The 19,684-nt window shown below is 39.9% G+C and overlaps 1 protein-coding gene across 1 annotated transcript in view; it reads left to right on the top strand.

Annotated features, from left to right (window-relative positions):
* LONRF1 (LON peptidase N-terminal domain and ring finger 1) overlaps positions 1-19,684 on the top strand; it is a 45,806-nt gene that overhangs the window by 14,598 nt on the left and 11,524 nt on the right. The window contains exons 2-8 of the mRNA XM_070459954.1: positions 8,396-8,514; positions 9,765-9,887; positions 12,879-13,028; positions 13,565-13,805; positions 13,907-14,003; positions 15,828-15,942; positions 18,939-19,060. Coding sequence (XP_070316055.1) covers positions 8,396-8,514; positions 9,765-9,887; positions 12,879-13,028; positions 13,565-13,805; positions 13,907-14,003; positions 15,828-15,942; positions 18,939-19,060 — 967 coding nt within the window. The remainder of the gene's footprint in view (positions 1-8,395; positions 8,515-9,764; positions 9,888-12,878; positions 13,029-13,564; positions 13,806-13,906; positions 14,004-15,827; positions 15,943-18,938; positions 19,061-19,684) is intronic.

Here is a 19,684-nt window from a genome sequence, read left to right as displayed (position 1 = left end):
CTGTGGGTTGTCTTTTTGTTTTGTTTACGATTTTCTTTACTGTGCAAAAGTTTTTGAGTTTGATTAGGTCCCATTTATTTTTGGTTTTATTTCCATTACTCTGGGAGGCAGATCCAAAAAGATATTGCTGAGATTTGTGTCAGAGTATTTTCTCCCCACATTTTCTTGAGAGAATTTTCTAATACCAGGTCTTACATTTAGGTCTTTTCAAGTTGGAGTATAATTCCTTTACAGTGTTATATTAGTTTCTGCTGTACAATAAAATGAATCTCCCAACTCATCTCACCCTCCCCTTTCTCCTCTGCGTCCACATGTCCATGATCTGTGACTCCATCTCTATTCCTGCCCTGGAAACAGGTTCATCTGTACCATTTTTCTAGGCTCCACATATATGCATTAATACATGATACTTGTTTTTCTCTTTGAGTTCACTCTCTATGACAGGCTCTAGGTCCAAGCACACCTCTACAAGTGACCCAGTTCCATTCCTTTTCATGACTGAGTAATATTCCACTGTATATATATGTACCATACATATACACACACACACACACACACATATATATGTACCATATCTTCTTTATCCATTCATCTGTCTTTGGGCATTTGCTTTGCTTCCATGTCCTGGCTATTGTAAATACTGTTGTAGTGAACATTGGGGTACATGTATCCTGGGTACGGTTTTCCCAGGGTATATGCCCAGGAGTGGGATTGCTGGGTCATATGTACTTCTGGTTTTAGTTTTTTAAAGAACCTCTATACAGTTCTCTACCATGACTATAGCAGTTTACATTCTCACCAACAGAACAAGAAGTTTCCTTATTCTCCACACCCTCTCCAGCATTTATTGTTTGTAGATTTTTTGATGATGGCCATTCTGACTGGTATGAGCCTGATACTTTATTGTAGTTTTGATTTGCATTTCTCTAATAATTGGTGATGTTGACTGTCTTTTCATGTGCCTCTTGCCCATCAGTATGTCTTTTTGGAAAGATGTCTATTTAGGTCTTCCAGCCATTTTTGATTGGGCTGATGTTTTGATATTGAGCTGCATGTTGTTGTTCTTGTTTTTCAGTCACTCAGTCAACTTTTTCTGACCCCATGGCCTGTAGCACACCAGGCTTTCCTGTCCTTCACTACCTCCTGGTGTTTGCTCAAACTCATGTCCATTGAGTCAGTGAGGCCATCCAACCATCTCATCCTCTGTCACCCCTTTCTTCTGCCCTCAATCTTTCCGGCATCAGGGTCTTTTCCAGTGAGTTGGCTCTTTGCATCAGGTGGCCAAAGTATTGGAGCTTCAGCATCAGTCCTTCCAATGAATATTGAGAGTTGATTTCCTTTGGGATTGATTGGTTTGATCTTACAGTCCAAGGGACTCTCAAGAGTCTTCTCCAACACCATAGTTTGAAAGCATCAATTCTTTGGCACTCAGACTTTTTTTTATGGTCCAGCTCTCGTATTGGTACACAACTACTGGAAAAATCATAGCTTTGACTCTGCAGCAAAATGATGTCTCTGCTTTTGATGTCTCTCCATTTTCCTTTCTCAGGATTGCTTTGGCTATTTGGGGTCTTTTGTGTTTTCATACAAATTGTAAATTTTTCTGTTCTAAATCTGTAAAGAATTCCATTGGGAATTTGATAGGGATTGCATTGAATCTGTAGATTGCTTTGGGTGGTATAATCATTTTCACAGTATTGATTCTTCTAGTCCAGGAACATGGTATATTTCTCCATCTGTTTGTGTCATCTTTGATTTCTTTTGTCATCAGTGTTTTATAGTTTTCTGAGTACAGGCCTTTTGTCTCTATAGGTAGGTTTATTCCTGGGTATTTTATTCATTTTGTTTCGATGGTAAGTGGGATTGTTTCCTTAATATCTCTTTCAGATCTTTTTGTTATTAGTGTATAGAAATGCAAGAGATTTCTGTGCATTAATGTATCCTGCAGCTTTACCAAATTCATTGATTAGCTCTAGTATTTTTTTAGTGGCATCTTTAGGGTTTTCTATGTATAGTATCATGGAATTTGTAGACAGTGATAGTTTACTTCTTCTTTTCCAGTTTGTACTCCCTTTATTTCTTTTTCTCTGATTGCCATGGCTAGGACTTCTAAAACTATGTTGAATAAAAATGGTGAAAGCGGACATTCTTGTCTTGTTCCTCATCATAGAGGGAATGCTTTTAATTTTCACCATTGAGAATGATGTTTGCTGTGGTTTGTCATACGTGGCCTTCATTATGTTGACATCAGTTCCCTCTTTGCCCACTTTCTGGAAAGTTTTTATCATAAATGGCTGTTGAATTTTGTCAGAAGTTTTTCCTGCATCTCTTGGAATGATCATATGTTTTTTTTTTTATTCTTTAATTTTGTTAAGATGGAGTATTGATGTATATATTTTGAAGAACCTTTGCATTCATGGGATAAATCCCACTTGATCATGGTGTTTGATTAATGTGTTGTTGGATTCTGTTTGCTAGTATTTTCTTGAGGATTTTTGCATTTATGTTCCTCAGTGACACTGGTCTGTAATTTCCTTTTCTTGTGATATCTTTGTCTGGTTTTGTTATCAGGGTGATTGTGGCCTCATGGAACGAATTCCCTCTGCAGTTTTTTGGATGCGTTTGAGCAGGATGGGTGTTAGTTCCCTAAATAAATGATAGAATTGGTCTGTGAAACTGTCTGGTCCTGGACTTTGTTTGTTGGAAGATTTTTAATTACAGTTTCAATTTCGTTACCTGTGATTGGTCTGTTTATATTTTCAAATTCTTCCTCATTCAGTTTTGGAGAGTTGTATCTTTTTAACAATTTGTCCGTTTCTTCCAGGTTGTCCCATTTTATTGGCATATAGATGCTTATAGTAGTCTGTTATGATCATTGTATTTCTGCAGTGTCAGATGTTATTTCTCATTTTTCATTTAATTTTTTTATTTGCGTCCTCTCCCTTTTTTCCTTTGAATCTGGCTAAAGCTAAAGGTTTATCAATTTTATCTTCTCAAATAACCAACATTTAGTTTTATTGATTGCTATTATTTTCCTCTTTTCTATTTATTTCTGATCTTTATGATTTCTTTGCTACTGACTTTGGGTTTTCTTTGCCCTTCTCGGGTTGCATTAGATGTCAGGTTAGACTGAGATTTTTCTTGTTTCTTAAGGTGAGGTGGTTAGAACTGTTTGAACTGTTTTTGCTGCGTCCCATACGTTGTGGATCATCGTGGGTTTTTTTTTGTTTGTTTGTGCTGGGACTTCATTGCTGCTCAGGCTTTTTCTCTAGTTGCAGTGAGTGGGGCCTGCTCTCTTGTTATGGAGCACAGGCTCTAGATGCACAGGCTTCAGTAGTTGTGGCTACCGGGCTTAAGAGCACAGGCTCAGTAGTTGTGGTGAGCTGGCTTAGTTGCTGCGGGGCATGTGGGATCCCAGACCAGGGATCACACTCATGTCTCCTGCTTTGGCAGGTGCATTTTTTACCACTGAGCCACCAGAAAAACCCCATTGTTTTCTTTGTCATTTGTTTCTGTGTATTTTTTTTTCTTTGATTTCTTTAGTGATCTCTGTTATTGGTAGCACGGTGTTTAGCCTCTGTGTTTGTGTTTTTTTTTTTTTTTTTAACAGTTCTTTTGCAGTGTCAGATGTAATTTCTCATTTTCCCCCTGTAATTGATTTCTAATCTCATAACATTGTGGTTGGAAAAGATGCTTGGTACTATTGCAATTTTCTTAAATTTTCTTAGTCCTGAGTTGTGAGCCAAGAGGTGATCTGTCCTGGGGAATGTTCTGTGTGCACCTGAGAAGAGTGTCTATTCTACTGCTTTCGGGTGGAATGTCCTGTGCTGTGCTTAGTCGCTCAGTCGTGTCTGACTCTTTGTGATCCCATAGCCTGCCAGGCTTCTCTGTCCATGCGGATTCTCCAGGCAAGAATACTGGGGTGGGTTGCCATGCCCTCCTCCAGGGCATCTTTTCAACCCAGGGACTGAACCCAGGTCTCCCACATTGCAGGAGGATTCTTTACTGCCTGAGCCACCAGGGAAGCCCCAGAATGTCCTATAAATAGCAATTAAGTCTGTCTGGTCTGTTGTGTCATTTAAAGTTTGTGTTTATTTATTTTCTGTCTGGATGATCTGTCCATTGGTGTCAATGGGGTATTAAAGTCCCACATTATTGTGGTACTGTTGATTACCCCTTTTCTGGCTGTTAGCACTTACCTTATGTATTGAGGCGCTCCTATGTTGGATGCATAAATATTTATAATTGTTGTATCTTCTTCTTGAATTAATCCCTTGATCATTCTGTAGTGTCCTTTCTTATCTCTTGTAACAGTCTTTATTTTAAAGTCTGTTTTATCTGATACGAGTATTGCTTTTGATTCCCATTTGCATGGAATATCTTTTTCCATCCCCTCACTTTCAGTTTGTATGTGTCCCTAGGTCTAAAGTGGGTCTCTTGTATATAACATATATATGGGTCTTGTGTTTGTATCTATTCAGCTAGCCCTTGTCTTTTGGTTGGAGCATTTAATCCATTTACATTCAAGGTAATTATCAATATGTATGTTGGTGGGTTTTTTCCTTCTCTTGTGTTTCCTGCCTAGAGAAGTTCCTTTAACATTTACTGTACAGCTGGTTTGGTGGTGCTGAATTTTCTTAACTTTTCCTTGTCTATGAATCTTTACATTTAGGTCTTTAATCCATTTTGAGCTTATTTTTATGTGTGGTGTTCTAACTTCATTTTTAACATGTAGCTGTCCAGTTTTCCCAGCACTGTTTATTGAAGAGACGGTCTTTTCTCCTCTGTATAGTCTTGCCTCCTTTATTGTAGATTAATTGACCATAGGTGGAAAAAAACTCAGATTTTATAGCTGAGGAAACTGAGGTACAGAGGTAATTTGCCCCAGTTCACAGTGAGCGAGTGGAGGAGCAGAAGTTGAAGCCAGGCTGTCTGGCTTCTAGGCTCTGAATCCTTCTGGAATGCCAAGTGGCAGTAGATGCAAAGGAAAGCATCTTGGAGAAGAGGTTGGTGAGCTGAAAAAGTTGTCCAGACAGAGGGGAGTTGGGTAGGGGTGGTCTCACAAGGAGGAAGCTTTGTGAAAAGGAAGGAGGCATGAAGTAGAAAAAGGCGTGCATGGGGCTGAGTGAGTAGCTAGGTCCTGTTGGGACTCACTGGGAGGTTCATATTGATGGGAAATAAGGCTGGAGAGATGGGCAGGTCCCAGGCATGCAGGAACTTGGATGTTGTGGTAAATAACTCTATCTGTGGATGGTGAGGATATAGGTAAAACTGGAGGCAGAGTGTGCAGTTAGCAAGCTGTTACAATAGCCTTAGCTTAATTTTGGCTTTCAAAATGTTGTTATCAGCAATTGGGTTGGAAAAGACCAGGGATGGATTGGGGAAATACTAGAGGAGGTAAAACTGACCGTGGTAAAGGTTTGATTTGGACAGTCAGTGTTCCTAACAACACAGCACACATATCCTTTTGTGGGGGCTGGAGGTGTGGGAAGTGTACTCAGCCTGAGGAAAAGCACAGCTAGCTGTTGGAAATTTGATGCAGCTGGAGGTAGGGTGAAAAAAAGGAGAGGTAGGAATTAAATCCTGCCCAGTACACTCGGCCCTGACACGTCTTTATGTTTCTGCATTTTTCCAACACACCGAGTCTGTGATGCGCAAGGCACTGCGTATCTGCAGCCGTGGACCGAGGCGGGCCCTCCCTGGTGCCTCGTGCGTGCAGTGAGGGTCCGCGGGGCCCGGAGCCGAGCAGACAGTGAATGTCTGTCGCCTGTTAAACACTTGAGTTAATGACACAGCCTGGCTGATGGCATCTTTTTCGCAGTTGCCTTTCCCACAAGCGGACACAGAGGCAGATGTTCTGTATCCTTGTACTATTCAGAGGCCCTCAATCCTGCATTGGTGGTTTTCTGTTTTTTGTTTTTTTTAATTAGGAAGGACTTGAAGGAAACAAGTGGGGTGGCCCTAATCTCTTTAATAATGTACTGGGTGTTTGAACTCAACTGATGGGGCTTCCTCTTCCCCAACAGAGTCGCTCAAAATCACTATTCCACTGGCATGTGAAATGCTCAGTAAGAACAGAACCTACAAGGATTCGGGGAACAAGAGTTTTAAGATCTGACCCTCCTGTCGTCTCCTTCACGGGTCCAGCACGCTTCTCATCCCAGTAGACACCAGCTTTCCAGGGAGCCTGGGTAGCTTGAGCTCCTTGTTTGTATCCCTCGGAGGGGAGAAGTGTGGGGGACTGACCTGGCGCTTTAAAGACGGGGGTCTCCCCAGCCCCTTCCCGCAGCGCTGCCCTGGGGAAGCTGTGTAAAGGGCAGCGGTGACAACCTCAATCAGAGGGTACGGTACTCACGAGGTCCCCGTGGGCACTGCCTCCAGGGCCGTGTGGGGGGACCTGCCGTAGAAGGAAACACGTGAGAAGAAAACAGTCCAGTAGGGGACCCGAGTGTGGAGGGGACTGTTTGTTGTGACCGAACCCCCTCTCTCTGGAGCTGCCGGAGCACAGGCAGGTCCCAGGGGCGCTGTTGGCAGCGCCCCAGCTGTGCCCGACGTGGTCCCCATCCTCTCCAGCCCAGGGAGCTGGACGCTGCCCTGGTGACTGCTCCTTGGACTGGCTGGGCACCTGCTGCTCCCTGTTTCCCGGACCCCGGCTGTGCCTGTCCAGTTAGGACCACATGGTGTCATCTCACAAGAAAAGAGGATTTCCTAATGTGACTGTGAGCTCCTCAGAGACAAGGAGAAAGTAACATCTTTGAAACCCCTCCAGCATCTGTCTAGCTTGGTGCTGAGACTCCTCATTCTTGATTGATTAATCACATGCAGCTTTCAGTTTCTACGAGTTTTTGTTCAGATAATGATTTACAATTATATTGCTTTAAGAAACAAAAGATGAAATGTTCCAGACATGTCTTTTTCTGCTTAAGAAGTAAGAAATATTTTCATGAAATACTAATTTTATTCTTAAAATTTTTTCATTGGTATAACTTTGAGGTAACAGTTCGAGTTCTCAAGTACCAGCAACTGGAAAAGGCCTGTCTAATTAATTGTTAAATCGAGAGTTATCTGTAAAAAAGCAATCATTTAAAAACTAGAGTAAACCAGGAAGCTATTAAGGAGTTTTATTATAGTTTTTGTTTTGTTTGCCCAGGACAGCGGGTGGTAAGGTCTTTATGCCCTTCCCACAATGAATGCTTTATTTTATAAGCATACATTTTGGAAGCCTTTAAAGATGAATAATAGCTTTAAAAAGAAGAGTCAAGTTAATGTTGTCTATAGATACTGCAAATTGATTTCTGGCTTAGACTTCAGTTTCAGAATCTATATAACGGTAGTAATTTTTTTTTAACATTTTTTATTGGAATATAATTGCTTTACAGTGTTGTGTTTCTGCTGTACAATGAAGTGAAGCAGCTCTAAGTATACAAAATCCTCTCCTCCCTGGGCCTGCCTCCAGCCCACCTAGGTCATTATAGAGCACCGGGCCGAGCCCGCTGTGCTACTCAGCAGGCTCCCACTGGCGGTTTCACACATGGTAGAGTGTATATGTCAACCCTGATCTCTCAATTTGCCCCGCCCTCCCTTTCTGCCCTCTGGTGTCCATATGTCCATTCGCTACGTCTGAGTCTGTACGAAAACAGGGTCATCTGTACCGTTTTTCTAGATTCCACATGACCTGTAGTAATTGATTATAGTATCATAAATGAACCAACCAAGTGTCTGAAATTTTACTGCCTTTGGATCCTAGTTTGGTTTCTCAAGTAGAGACAGAAAGCATAGTGAAATTATCACCTAAAGCTTTTTACCCTCAAATACTTGAAATTAAATCTGTTTTGGGGGCCATCCAATCCTGTTCTTACTAATGCCAGGAATTAAAAAATTTTCCCTCAAGAAACCTGACTCTTGTCAACCCATTTCCTCCAGAAACAGGACCACCGTGTCCTCTCATAAGACCATGCCTCGGTCAGTCTTTGTAACTGTGGGAATTCCATATGCAGCAGTTACACATGTAGTCATTTATAAAGTTTTCAAAATCAGCTATAAAAAGAATTTACCACAAAAAGACAAATCTAAACATCTAAGATACATCTTCTGAATCTTTGCCTATGTTAGGAAAACATTCAGTTTCTTAGGGGTGATCATATTATGAAAATATTTTCAGTTTTTTTTTTTTTAAATTGAGTTTTCTCCACTGAACTAATCTAATCATAAGGATTTGCTCTAACTTAAGTGTCAACATGCCAGTGGGTGCACCTGTCCTGGGCCTGGTTCTCTGCCTTTGCTTCCGTGGTTATTGACTGGAATCGCTCAGTCAGTTCTTACTCTAGTATGATGTTTCCGTGGATTATACAGTAATCTTTTAAAAATAACCAAACCTTCATAACATTGATTTCAGAGCCCAGCGACTTGACTCTGAAAATCTACAGAGCTGAATCCTATGCTGGTCTCCAAGAGTTTAAAGCAGCCATAGAAGATTTAAATGCAGTTCTCTTTCAACTGCCAAATTGGCCTGAGGTAAAACTACTATTTTACATTTGCATACATTTAAAATTTTCAACTGTAGGGAATATGGATTTCAGTTATGATTGTAAGTTACAATGAAATGGATTGGGCGATTTCTTTTAAATATATAGAATAGTTCTGGAAGTCTAAGGTCAATATTTTGAGTGGATGAATGTCATCTGACAGTTATTTAAACTATAGGAAATGTTTGTTTCCTAACTAGAGAACAACTTGAATTCGAGGCACAGAAAAAAAAAAAAGACTTTAATATACAGCATTTCCTCAAAGAGATACACCTGGCCCTATTGCAGAGATGGACCCAAAGAGGTTATCAGTGGAGGAGGTTTATTAATGGAGAGAGGAGAGGTTCTGTGACTGAATGACTGAGGCATTGTGATGGGAACTGGGTGATGATGAGGCAGTCATTTAATACGGTAGATGGGGGCCTTGCCCATGCTCTTTTGAAAAAAGATTTGCGGCATGTATATATTGTATAATTGGTTTACGAATTCTTCTTTTTACCAGTACTGTCAAGGCAAGTCAGTCCATCTCCCATATGTTATTTAAGTTAAAAGTCATCTTTTAATGTGACTTTTTTTCTGCATTCAAAGCTATGCCTTTGAGGACTATATAGTGAGTATGCTCTAAAATTTATAAATTAATAAAGAAAATGAATCAGAATCCCATGACGACGTGACCAGTTGATACAAGTCAAATCAGTGTTAAGAATATGAGGGAAAATGATTGGTACAGGCAGCTTTGGTGGCGACAGTGGTTTAGTCACTAAGTCATGTCTGACTCTTGCTAGACCCCATGGGCTGTAGCCCACCAGGCTCCTCTCTCCGTGGGATTCTCCAGGCAAGAATACTGGAGTGGGTTGCCATGCCCTCCTCCAGGGGATCTTCCCAACCCGAGAATCGAACCCAGGTCTCCTACATTGCAGGAGAACTCTTTTGCCAACTGAACCACCAGGGAAGCTCTTAAAACCATTAAACAGAAAAGAACCCTCTGGACTTATCATTGAGGGGATATAATTAGAATTGTAGCTTTGGAGTCATTTTCTGGACCTCATAATCAGAGGTGCATCTCCTGGGTAGGGTGTGAATATGCCTTTAAAATTCTTTGGGCTCCTGAGAGTCATTTAGTTTCAAAATGAACATTTCCAAGCAGAACTTTTTTTTTTTTTTTTAACCTTACATGATATTGGTATTTCAAAGAACAATTCCATCCCTAACAGTTGGGTATGTGTGCTTTTGTTGAAGGTCTACTTCAGGAAAGGAAAAGTCCTCCACGATGCTGGGTTTCTAGGTGATGCCTTACAACTCTTTCTTCAGTGCTTAGCGCTTGATGAAGATTTTGCACCTGCAAAGCTAGAAGTAGAAAAGGTAATCTGTCTACCAACTGTAACACTTCCAGCCAGTTTCCCTACAACACAGGTCTTTTTACCAATGCCAGTTAGAATCTTGGGGTAAGGACGTAAGGGGTGTCCATAAGTCAGATTTAGTAGCAGTCTGACAAGGGGTTTTCAGATTCAGTATACTTATTAGCATACTGAGTTCTTACTGAAATCAGAACATTTCAGAGAGAGTATTAAATGCATTACTTTTGCCTAGTTAAATTTAGATGTTCTCTAATAGTCTGTTCCATGGGAGCCAGACCAGTCATTCTTAATTAAACATTGTTGTCATGATGTTCCTGCTCAGGAATTTTTATTGGCTTCGTTTGCCTTTCATTTCAGGTCTCAACTTTGCTTGCTTTCTGTGGTTGCCAATAGTACTGCTCCACTCAATTTATTTTTTGCCTTAATTTTCTCAGTACTCCATACATCCCTTTCCAGAGTTTTTTCAGTGGTATGTCAGTAGGTGTTAATTATAAGGAAAAGGGGTTCTCTGATCAAATGACTCTGGGAAACACTGGGTTAAACCAGTCAAACAGATTTCTTCAGCCCTTCTGGAGAGTTTTTGCTTTGCTAGCATGACAACAGCGTTCAGCTTTTGCCAGATTTACTCACAGAACATCTGGGAAGACTAGAGTCTCTGAAAAATGTTTTGGGAAAATCTACCCTAATACAGTTTCAGTGCCCAGTCATCTTGTTCCCTGCAGTGTCCCCCAAAGAGGCCACATCGTTGATTGCGTTTGTAGTGTTTCTCAGAACGTGGCTTTTTGTCAGAGTCATCTCGGGTGCATGGTAAACACAAAGATTTCCTGGGCCCCACACAGACCTTTGGAATTAGAATCTCTAGAATTAGAGTATAATTTAACAAGCATCTCAGGAGATTTTTAGGTACCTTGAAGTAAGAGAACTTTGGAATTTTTCTTGCATTTATGAATAAGCCAACATCCTCCATAAGGTTTGTTTGCATACATGTTCTAGCCCACTGATTTAACAAAAAATAGTTTACTGTGCATGTTTTCTTACTGTGCTGTCTTTGCTAGAGTGATCTCCCTGGTGAGACTGCAGACTTTATAAGGGCTTATAATTTTGCATTTTCCGTGCTGCTGGGTATCCTTACTTTTCTGTAATTATTTGTTGGTTAGTAAGTTCAGGTGAATGCAAAATACCTACTGCCTTGAACTATTTTTTCTTTTCTCTTTATTGGGTAAATTGTGGTATAATTTACATATAATAAAAGGCATTTTATAGTTCAGTGAGTTTTGAGAAATTATACATTCATGTAACCACACCCCAGTCAAGACACAGACTATTTCAGATCACCCTGGAAAGCTCCCTCCTCTCCTCTGCACCAGATTCCCTCTCTCTGTGCTTCCAGAGGGAGCTACTGCTCAGACCTCTAGCGCCACAGACTAGTTTAGTTCTGCCTATTCTGGACCTTCACATAGAGTATATACTGTTACTTTGCTCAACGTGTTTTTGAGACACATCCAGTCATTTTTTACTTTTTTATTGTTCACCAGGTATCCTGTGGTATGAACACATCACAGTTTGTGATATTAACAGTTACTGGCGATTTTCATTTGGATTGTTTCTAATTGATGCCATGAACATTCTTTTACAAGTCATTTTGTGTTCATACGTTTTTATCTCTCTTCAGTAAATACCTAGGAGTCAATACTTCTTTTTTTTTTTTTTAAATCAGGGGAAATGTAAAAACATATCAAAATTTTTTAGTGATTGTTCATTAAATGGTTTATTGCTTGAGCACCTACAGATACACACTTTCATTAATACCATGTATATTTCCTTTTTATTTACATTGTAAAGATTCATGGAAAATTCTGATTTTTGTGCCTTGAGAGATAGAACAGCTGAAAAACCAAACTTCCAAAGCGAGACTTTAAGAAATGTGTATATGCGGTACATATACACACATGTATACGCACAGTGTATACATATACATACACACACACGATGTATACATATACACACAGCTTATTTGACAAGCAAACGAATTTGAATCCCTCTCATTCCTTTGTAGCCAGTCTGTTCCTCTGCTGTAATCCCCTTGCTGGAGAGTTTGAGGTGTTCCTGAGAGAAGCACCAGAGGTTAGATACTGCAGCTGCCATGCAATGCCCCCGTCAATGCCGGGGGTGGTGACTGACCATACAGGTCACTGGTTCAGGGAGAAGCTAAATTCACTGTAAACACATGGAATTTTAGTTCTGTGGTTAAAGGTCCAAGTTCACATAAACAGTCTAAGTTCAGCCTTAGAATATACATTGGGATGAACCATTAACTATATTGACAGGATGGGACTTGCTGATGGTCAGAGGTAAATATTTTCCACTTCTCTTAAGATCTCTTCTTTCTACAAGCCTTATATATGCACGTCAGCCTTTACCTTGGGCATCTTCTCAGGCCACCAGTCCTATCACCCCCGAGCTTCCTTTAGAACCATTTCTTTGATGTGGTTTGACCCCCTTGGAGGCACACCTTTGTTTTGGCAGGACTTTAAAAATCAACATGGAAGTCCTTGATTTTTTCACCTAACCTGTTCCTTCCCTGCCTGTTAAAAATAATATTAGCTGATGTATTACTTGATGTAATACTTACAGTATTATTAGTTTCAAGTGTACAACAAAGTGATTGGATATTTTTATAGTTTATACTCCATATGAAGTTTTCCAGAAATTCTTAAATATTGAGTGAGTGAGGTAAGTGAAAATTACTCAGTTGTGTCTGACTCTTGCGACCCCATGGACTATACAGTCCGTGGAATTCTCTAGGCCAGAATATTGGAGTGGGTAGCCTTTCCCTTCTCCAGGGGATCTTCCCAACCCAGGGATTCCCACATTGCACGCAGATTCTTTACCAGCAGAGCCACAAGAGAAGCCCTCTTAAATATTAAGTAACTAAATTATCCTTAATAAAATATTTTATATTTTTCATTATTCTTTTATGATACCTTCCTTACAGATTTTATGTGATTTATTATCACCTGAAAACTTAAAAGAAGGCCTGAAGGACTCTTCTTGGAGTTCATTACCATGTATTAAAAACAAACCTTTCAGTTTTCCTTCAGTGATGGAAGAGTCTCACTCTGCCAGTGAGCTGAGCCCAGAGCAGGTAAGGGGTAAGAAGAGACGGTCATAGGCTTAGTGTATCCATTTTCTTTACAAGATCTTCACTTTCCTAGTTTCAAATATTAATACTAAAATCTATGTAGGTACTTTCAGCTTAGTAAGGCTTGTCTTAATAGGATTCCATCTGTGACCTTTTATTTTACACTAAAAACTTTTATGTAGAATATCTGCTCATTAGTCACAATGTTACATCACCTGAATGTCAGAAATGTTTGTCTCTTGGAAAAAACCAGAACATTGTATTTATCTTACTTTCCTTGTGGTAGAAACAACTATATTAGCATAACTACTTAAACCTCATTATGACAGAAGTCAGCTTGATGTCCAGGGCTCTCTAAGTCCTGGCAAAAATCCCTTACTTGCCAGGGTTTTAGAATTAAAAGTTGGTTTTGTTTTAAATGAACAATAAAATAAACCTTTCAAGACATTGCAGTTCCATTTCAGTTTGGTTCTTGGCGAGAGCAATAAGGATAGTAAAAACATACAGTCAGTTACCCTCATTTGTTGCATTTTTTGTAGAATGAAGAAATAGCAGAGGTCACCTCAGAGCCTGTCAAAGGAAGCCTAAACCGTGCTCGGTCAGCACAGGCTATAAATTCAACAGACACGCCTGCCAGAGGGGACTGTTTAAAAAGAGTGTCCTCGGAACCCTCACTTTGTATTCAAGAGAAAGGTGTTCTGCTGAAAAGAAAGTTGTCTCTCTTAGACCAGGATGTGATTGTAAATGAAGATGGAAGAAATAAGCTGAAAAGACAGGGAGGTAAAAATTTCACTACATTCACACGGAACACATTGATTTATTCAGAATAGTTTCCAAACTTTTTTCCTAAAAAAGATAACCCCCCCTCTTTGTTTTAATAGAAATTCCCACTGAAGTCTGTACGTTTTCATTAACTTACGGTGATGTCCCAGAAGAATTAATAGATGTCTCAGATTTTGAGTGTTCTCTCTGCATGAGGTAAGTATGTCAAATTTTATGAGATGAATATTTTATATTAATGTAAATAAATAAAGCACGGAGTAGATAAAGGTAATCTGCCCTGTAAGAACTGGACTTCCTTGGACTGCAAGGAGATAAAACTAGTCTACCTTAAAGGAAATCAGTCCTAAATATTCATTGGAAGGACTGATGCTGAAGCTGAAACTCCAGTACTTTGGCCACCTGTCTCGAAGAACTGACTCCTTGGAAAAGACCCTGATGCTGGGAAAGATTGAAGGCAGGAGGAGAAGGGGGGATGACAGAGGATGAGATGGTTGGATGGCATCACCAACTCAATGGACATGAGTTTGAGTAAACTCCAGGGGTTGGTGATGGACAGGGAAGCCTCCTGGTGTGCTGTAAGTCGATGGGGTCGCAAAGAGTCAGATGCGACTAAACAACCCTAAGAATAAGCAGGTGAAGTAACAGAGTAGTGAATTAAAAATCAAAAGATAAGAATTTTAGTGCTCGGTTTTCCTTTCACATCTTGGGCAAATAACATAATCTCTGAACCTTATTTAGCTTTTCCTTACTTAGAAGGGGCTTCCCTGGTGGGCCCATTCCTTTTCTTTACCATGACTGAGCAACTAACTTTGACTTTTCACTTACTTAGAAAGTGGTGTCAGGATTTGCGTGTGTGCACGTGCACAAGTACGCAGTCTTTCAGTTGTGTCTGACTCTTTGCGACGCTGTGGACTGTAGCCCACCAGGTTCCTCTGTCCATGGAATTCTCCAGGCAAGAATACTGTAGTAGTTTCCATTTCCCTCTGTAGAGCATCTTCCCAACCCAGGGATCGAACCCATATCTCTTATGTCTCCTGCACTGGCAGGCAGATTCTTTACCACCATGTTATATTTAAGTCTTATAAGAATCAAATGACTAAAATATAAAAAGTATCTGAGGAATTGTACTATAAAAGCTATACATGTTATTACTGAGACTCCATGGTTTTAGATTTGGGTAAGAATGCAATGATGTACTGTGTGTATGTGATTCTATCTTGTTTATGTATCTTAACTCCAAAATCCTTTTTAAGTAATATTGGATAAGGATCTCCATTATGTGAATGCTTGTAATTCTAAGACAGATAATTTGGAAAGAACATTTTCCATTTATATAAATTGTGGAGGCAAGGGAACAGTGTGTAAAGCACCTGGAACTGGCCACACCAGCTATTTGAGCCAAGTCCCTTGATTCTGACCCTTGGCTTTTTCATCTTGAGGTGAAGGGATCAGACCCCGATGATTTCTGAAGTACCTATATGTCTAACAATACTTCTGGGAACTCCCAAAGTATTGTGTTTCAGGAAATAAATGTAAGGAAAATTAGTTTTTCCATATTGTTTGAGTATCACATCTGGTTTTGAGCATCAGTTTTCTTTAGGATTCAATGGTAATATTCAGTGGATTATTTTGAATGAATTTCATATAGTAAGGCTTTTATAAGCTTTTTAAGAAAACCAGTTTTAAAGTGATGAGTGTATACAAAAACAAATGAATAAGTAATAATACAGAAGTACTGCCCATCTCAGTTTGGACCAGCCCCGTTTCAAGGCTTCAGTAGCCCCTTTGAGTGGTGGTTATATTGGTACAGTTCCAAGCAGGGTACCCCTGATGATGGTGAACTTTTAACCAGTTCAGGAGGCTACCTGGCATTTACTACTGCTCCTTCCCTCCTCTCCTGCCTGTCAAATCCTCCGTCCTCTTCTAAACAGAAGCTAGTGTTATGGTTACATTATTTGTTCAGTTTTTTCCAGTGGACAGCTTATGGTGAAAACAAACATGTATTCTGGTTGATTTCAGGTTGTTTTTTGAGCCAGTGACAACCCCTTGTGGACATTCATTCTGTAAGAACTGTCTTGAGCGTTGTTTAGATCACACACCATATTGTCCTCTTTGCAAAGAAAGCTTAAAAGAGGTAAGCATTTGTGTATTGTTTATTGCTCTTAAGTGTAGCAACATGGTTTGATTTCTATTTAGCCATAGAAATAATGATTATTAGGTTCAGAATAAATTACATTATACATATTGATTGACCCAAAGGGATCATGCATGTCTCATTATCCATCTGCTAGTATTGGAGGAAAGTGAGTTTGGAGAGGGTGGGACAAAGCAGAGTCTGAAGACTGAATCCCCATACTTAATTTTTTAAACAGATGAGGTGTGATCAAGTACCTGGTCAGGAATATGTTGACTTTAATGATAGTACTGGGGAATCTCAACTGCCCTGCTGCCCACCTCCATTTTTAGGTTGGATTTCAGGCCTCAGTTAATCTCTTTAACATCTGGACCAATTCTATCCAGTAGAACTTACTACATTGATGGAAATGCTCTGTATCTATGCTGTCCAATATGGTAGCCATTGGCCACATGTGTGGGAGGGACTACTATTAATTAATTTAAGTAGGCACGTGTGAGTAGTGGCTCCCACATTGGACAGCGCAGTTCTAGAAAGTGGCAGCCTGGCAAGGAGCAGGAGGCACAGCTTCCCACACCCCTCGTCTGGCAGGTGGTCTGCACTGATCACCTGCACTAGGAACACAGCTGGATCTCGGGTGGGTCTCTTCTGTAACCAGTGGGAGGGCAGCACCCTCTTCAGTCCTGCTTGATGTCCTCAAAGGTGAGGCCAGAGCCTTAGAATTCTTGTTGCAGTGGTAGCATTGGTCCAGGAGAGTGATTCTGTCTCTAGATTTTAAGAAAAAAAGTGTCTTGCAACTACGATGTAAAAATTTGATGAAAATCATTTTGCTATTAAAAATAGTTATTTCCTATGTAGAAAGCATAGCTCTGATATCATATAGCATATAGATGTATTGTTACATTTCATACAACATAGCAACCCTCTATGTAGTAGAACACAAAAAACAATGTTTACAGTCGGGAAACCTAAAGTCTTTACTCTTAAAGAGTTTTACATTTCCAACTTTTAGACTCTGTTTTCAAATAAGCTACTCTAAAACATGCTATCTTTCCTGGTTTTTCAGAGTTTTTAGATATGCTTATATACTTACTATGCTTTAAATTTAGAGTTATCGCACCTTTAATGTCTGAAGTTCTAAGGAAAACAGAGTTAGGATGTTATTTAAAAATGTAACTCACATACTGTTTAAAAACAACTTTATCCTTTGTCCTGACTTGAAGACACCATGTGTAATTGGTAAAGTCTAAATATACATTTACACGGACAAATGGATATGCTCTAGTTTTCTGCTCTTCTTACTTATTTTGCTCATTTTTTCATCTGAATGCATTTCAAGATGTGATTTTTCATAGCAGCATACTAGTCCAATGATACAACATTTTTCTGTTTTGGAGCATTTAAGTTTTTTTTTTTCCCAAAGTATACTATGGTCAGTGTCTTTGACTCTTTCCTTAGGATACATTCCTGGGAGAATTACTGAATCAAAGTCCATAATATTTTAAGGCTCTTAAAATCAATTGCCAGATTGCCTAGGTCCCAAGTAATGTAGAAATTTAGATTCTTACCAGTAATGGAAGAGAGGCCATATTCCCAAATTTAATACATGAGTCTTAAGTTTTAAAACATCTTTATTAATTTGAAATTGCTTTTATATCTCTAATTTGATTAATTTTATAATAAACTCTTAAGTTATCTATGTATATATTATCTGCTCAAGAGTACATCTCTCCAGTCAATAGCCCAGTTGTTCTCAAGGTATGTTCCCCCAACCAGCAGCATCTATATCCCCTGGGAACTTGTTGGAAATACAGATTCACAGACCCTTCCCCAGAGCCACTAAATCAGAAACCCTGGTGAGCGCTCAGCTGTCTACATTTTTAACAAGCCATGGTTCATGCTCAAGTTTAAAAACCACAGGTATAAGCCATTTACCCACCATTCATATTTTCTACTCTGTATTTCATTAGATACTGACAAAACCCTTATTTTTGCTGGATCTAGAGGAAAAGCTGGTTTCTCTTTATCTTGTGGTTGTCTTACAAGAGTTTTACTCATTACTTTTATTAAGCAAATTGGTATTGGACATATATATATATATATATACACACACACATATATATAGTTTGTTCAGAATTCTGTGTACAGACTCTGTACTTGGTCCCCGGCCCTATGCAGTTGTTAGTTTAGTTACAAAGATATAATATATCTCTGTCCAGCTAATATAGTGCAGGGTATGGTAGCTGCCTTCTATACATTAAAGGTTATTTCTAGGAGACAGAAAAATAATTAAGGAACACTTTATGCAAAAGGTAAAATTGCAGCCAGACCTTGAAGGATAGTCAGATGGCTTTTGGCAGTTGGAAGAGTAACACAAAAAATGTATCAGGGTGGCAGCGTTCAGAGCATTATGGGAGTGGCACAAATGTACCACCTTACCCAGAGGGTAGCTCACATAGGAAAAGCAGCCTCTTGATAAGGGCATCTGTAGTCATTGTGGGATGACAACAGAAGAAAAATCTGAAAGAAAAGTTATCTGGAAACTCTGCCAGCTGAAATGGGGAACAAAAAAAGGGAGCAACTTTGCTTTGCTTGAATAAGGCAAATGCATTATTTTCTTTATTCCTTATTTTTTTTTCTCAATTAAAATGCTAATTTCAGATACTCTTGCACTGTCAGAAGGAACTTACCTTTGGTGTGGGAGACAGCAGGAGCAGTGCTGACTGCTGTTAATGGTGTGTGATCATAGCAAGACAAGGGTCACTTATGCAGAACTTGTTTCAGGTTGCAGACGTGTCTTGAATGCTCTTGAGCTAAGCTTCAGGCAGGTTTCCCAGTTTAGCGTCATCCATTGTATTGTTCCCCCTCACTAATGAGTTCAGAACTGACTGTATAAATATGTAATAAAGGCTTTACTATATCAGTTAAACTGTTTTACCTGTTTTGTACTGTAGGGGAAAAAAAGTGCTGGAATGTAAAATAATATTGTCTTTCAGTATCTAGCAGATAGGAGGTACTGTGTCACACAGCTGTTGGAAGATTTAATAGTGAAGTATCTGCCTGATGAGCTGTCTGAGAGAAAAAAAATATATGATGAAGAAACTGCTGAACTCTCACAGTAAGTTTCTTCTCATACAAATTAACATAATCAAATCAAACTACTACCCTTTGAAATAATGAGAAGCCTCCTCACAGCCAGCTGGGTTCTGTCTGTAGTTCAACCCAGTCTAGTCAGAGGCATATCGTAAACAAATATTGGTTAATTTCCCGTCTTCAACACTTTGAAGTTACCAAATAAACCTGAAAACTTCAGATGTTCTGTTGGGAGTGACTTCCTGACAGCTTTCCACACTGAAGCAGTCTTTTAGGCGGGGGTGGGGGCCTCCCCCAGGGACATCAGGCTGGTGGAGGTGGTTGCTGGGAACTGCGGCCCTCAACCATCAGTCCCCGCCCACCGGAGAAAGTAGAGGGTAAGTGGCCTGGATTGGCAGGGGGAGTAGCCAATCAGAGGTTTGCAAGGGGGTGGGACCTTGAGACCTGAGACAGAAATTGGAAGGGGTGACTTGGGGCTAAATTCTCGAGGAAGACACTGACTGTTCGCATACTTGACTTAGTATCAGGAAGGTGGAAAACCTGGTGGTAACTTTGGGATTCCGTGGTACAGCGTACTGCCGAGAGCACATAACAAACTAATCAGGGCTGGGTAATCTGGACCTGGTTTTGTTGCTCTGTGTTGCTTTCT

The sequence above is a fragment of the Odocoileus virginianus genome, chromosome 32, assembly GCF_023699985.2.
Source record: "Odocoileus virginianus isolate 20LAN1187 ecotype Illinois chromosome 32, Ovbor_1.2, whole genome shotgun sequence".
Classification (NCBI taxonomy): domain Eukaryota; kingdom Metazoa; phylum Chordata; class Mammalia; order Artiodactyla; family Cervidae; genus Odocoileus; species Odocoileus virginianus.
Note: the sequence above shows the minus strand (reverse complement) of the source record. Positions and strands in the feature narration are given on the sequence as shown.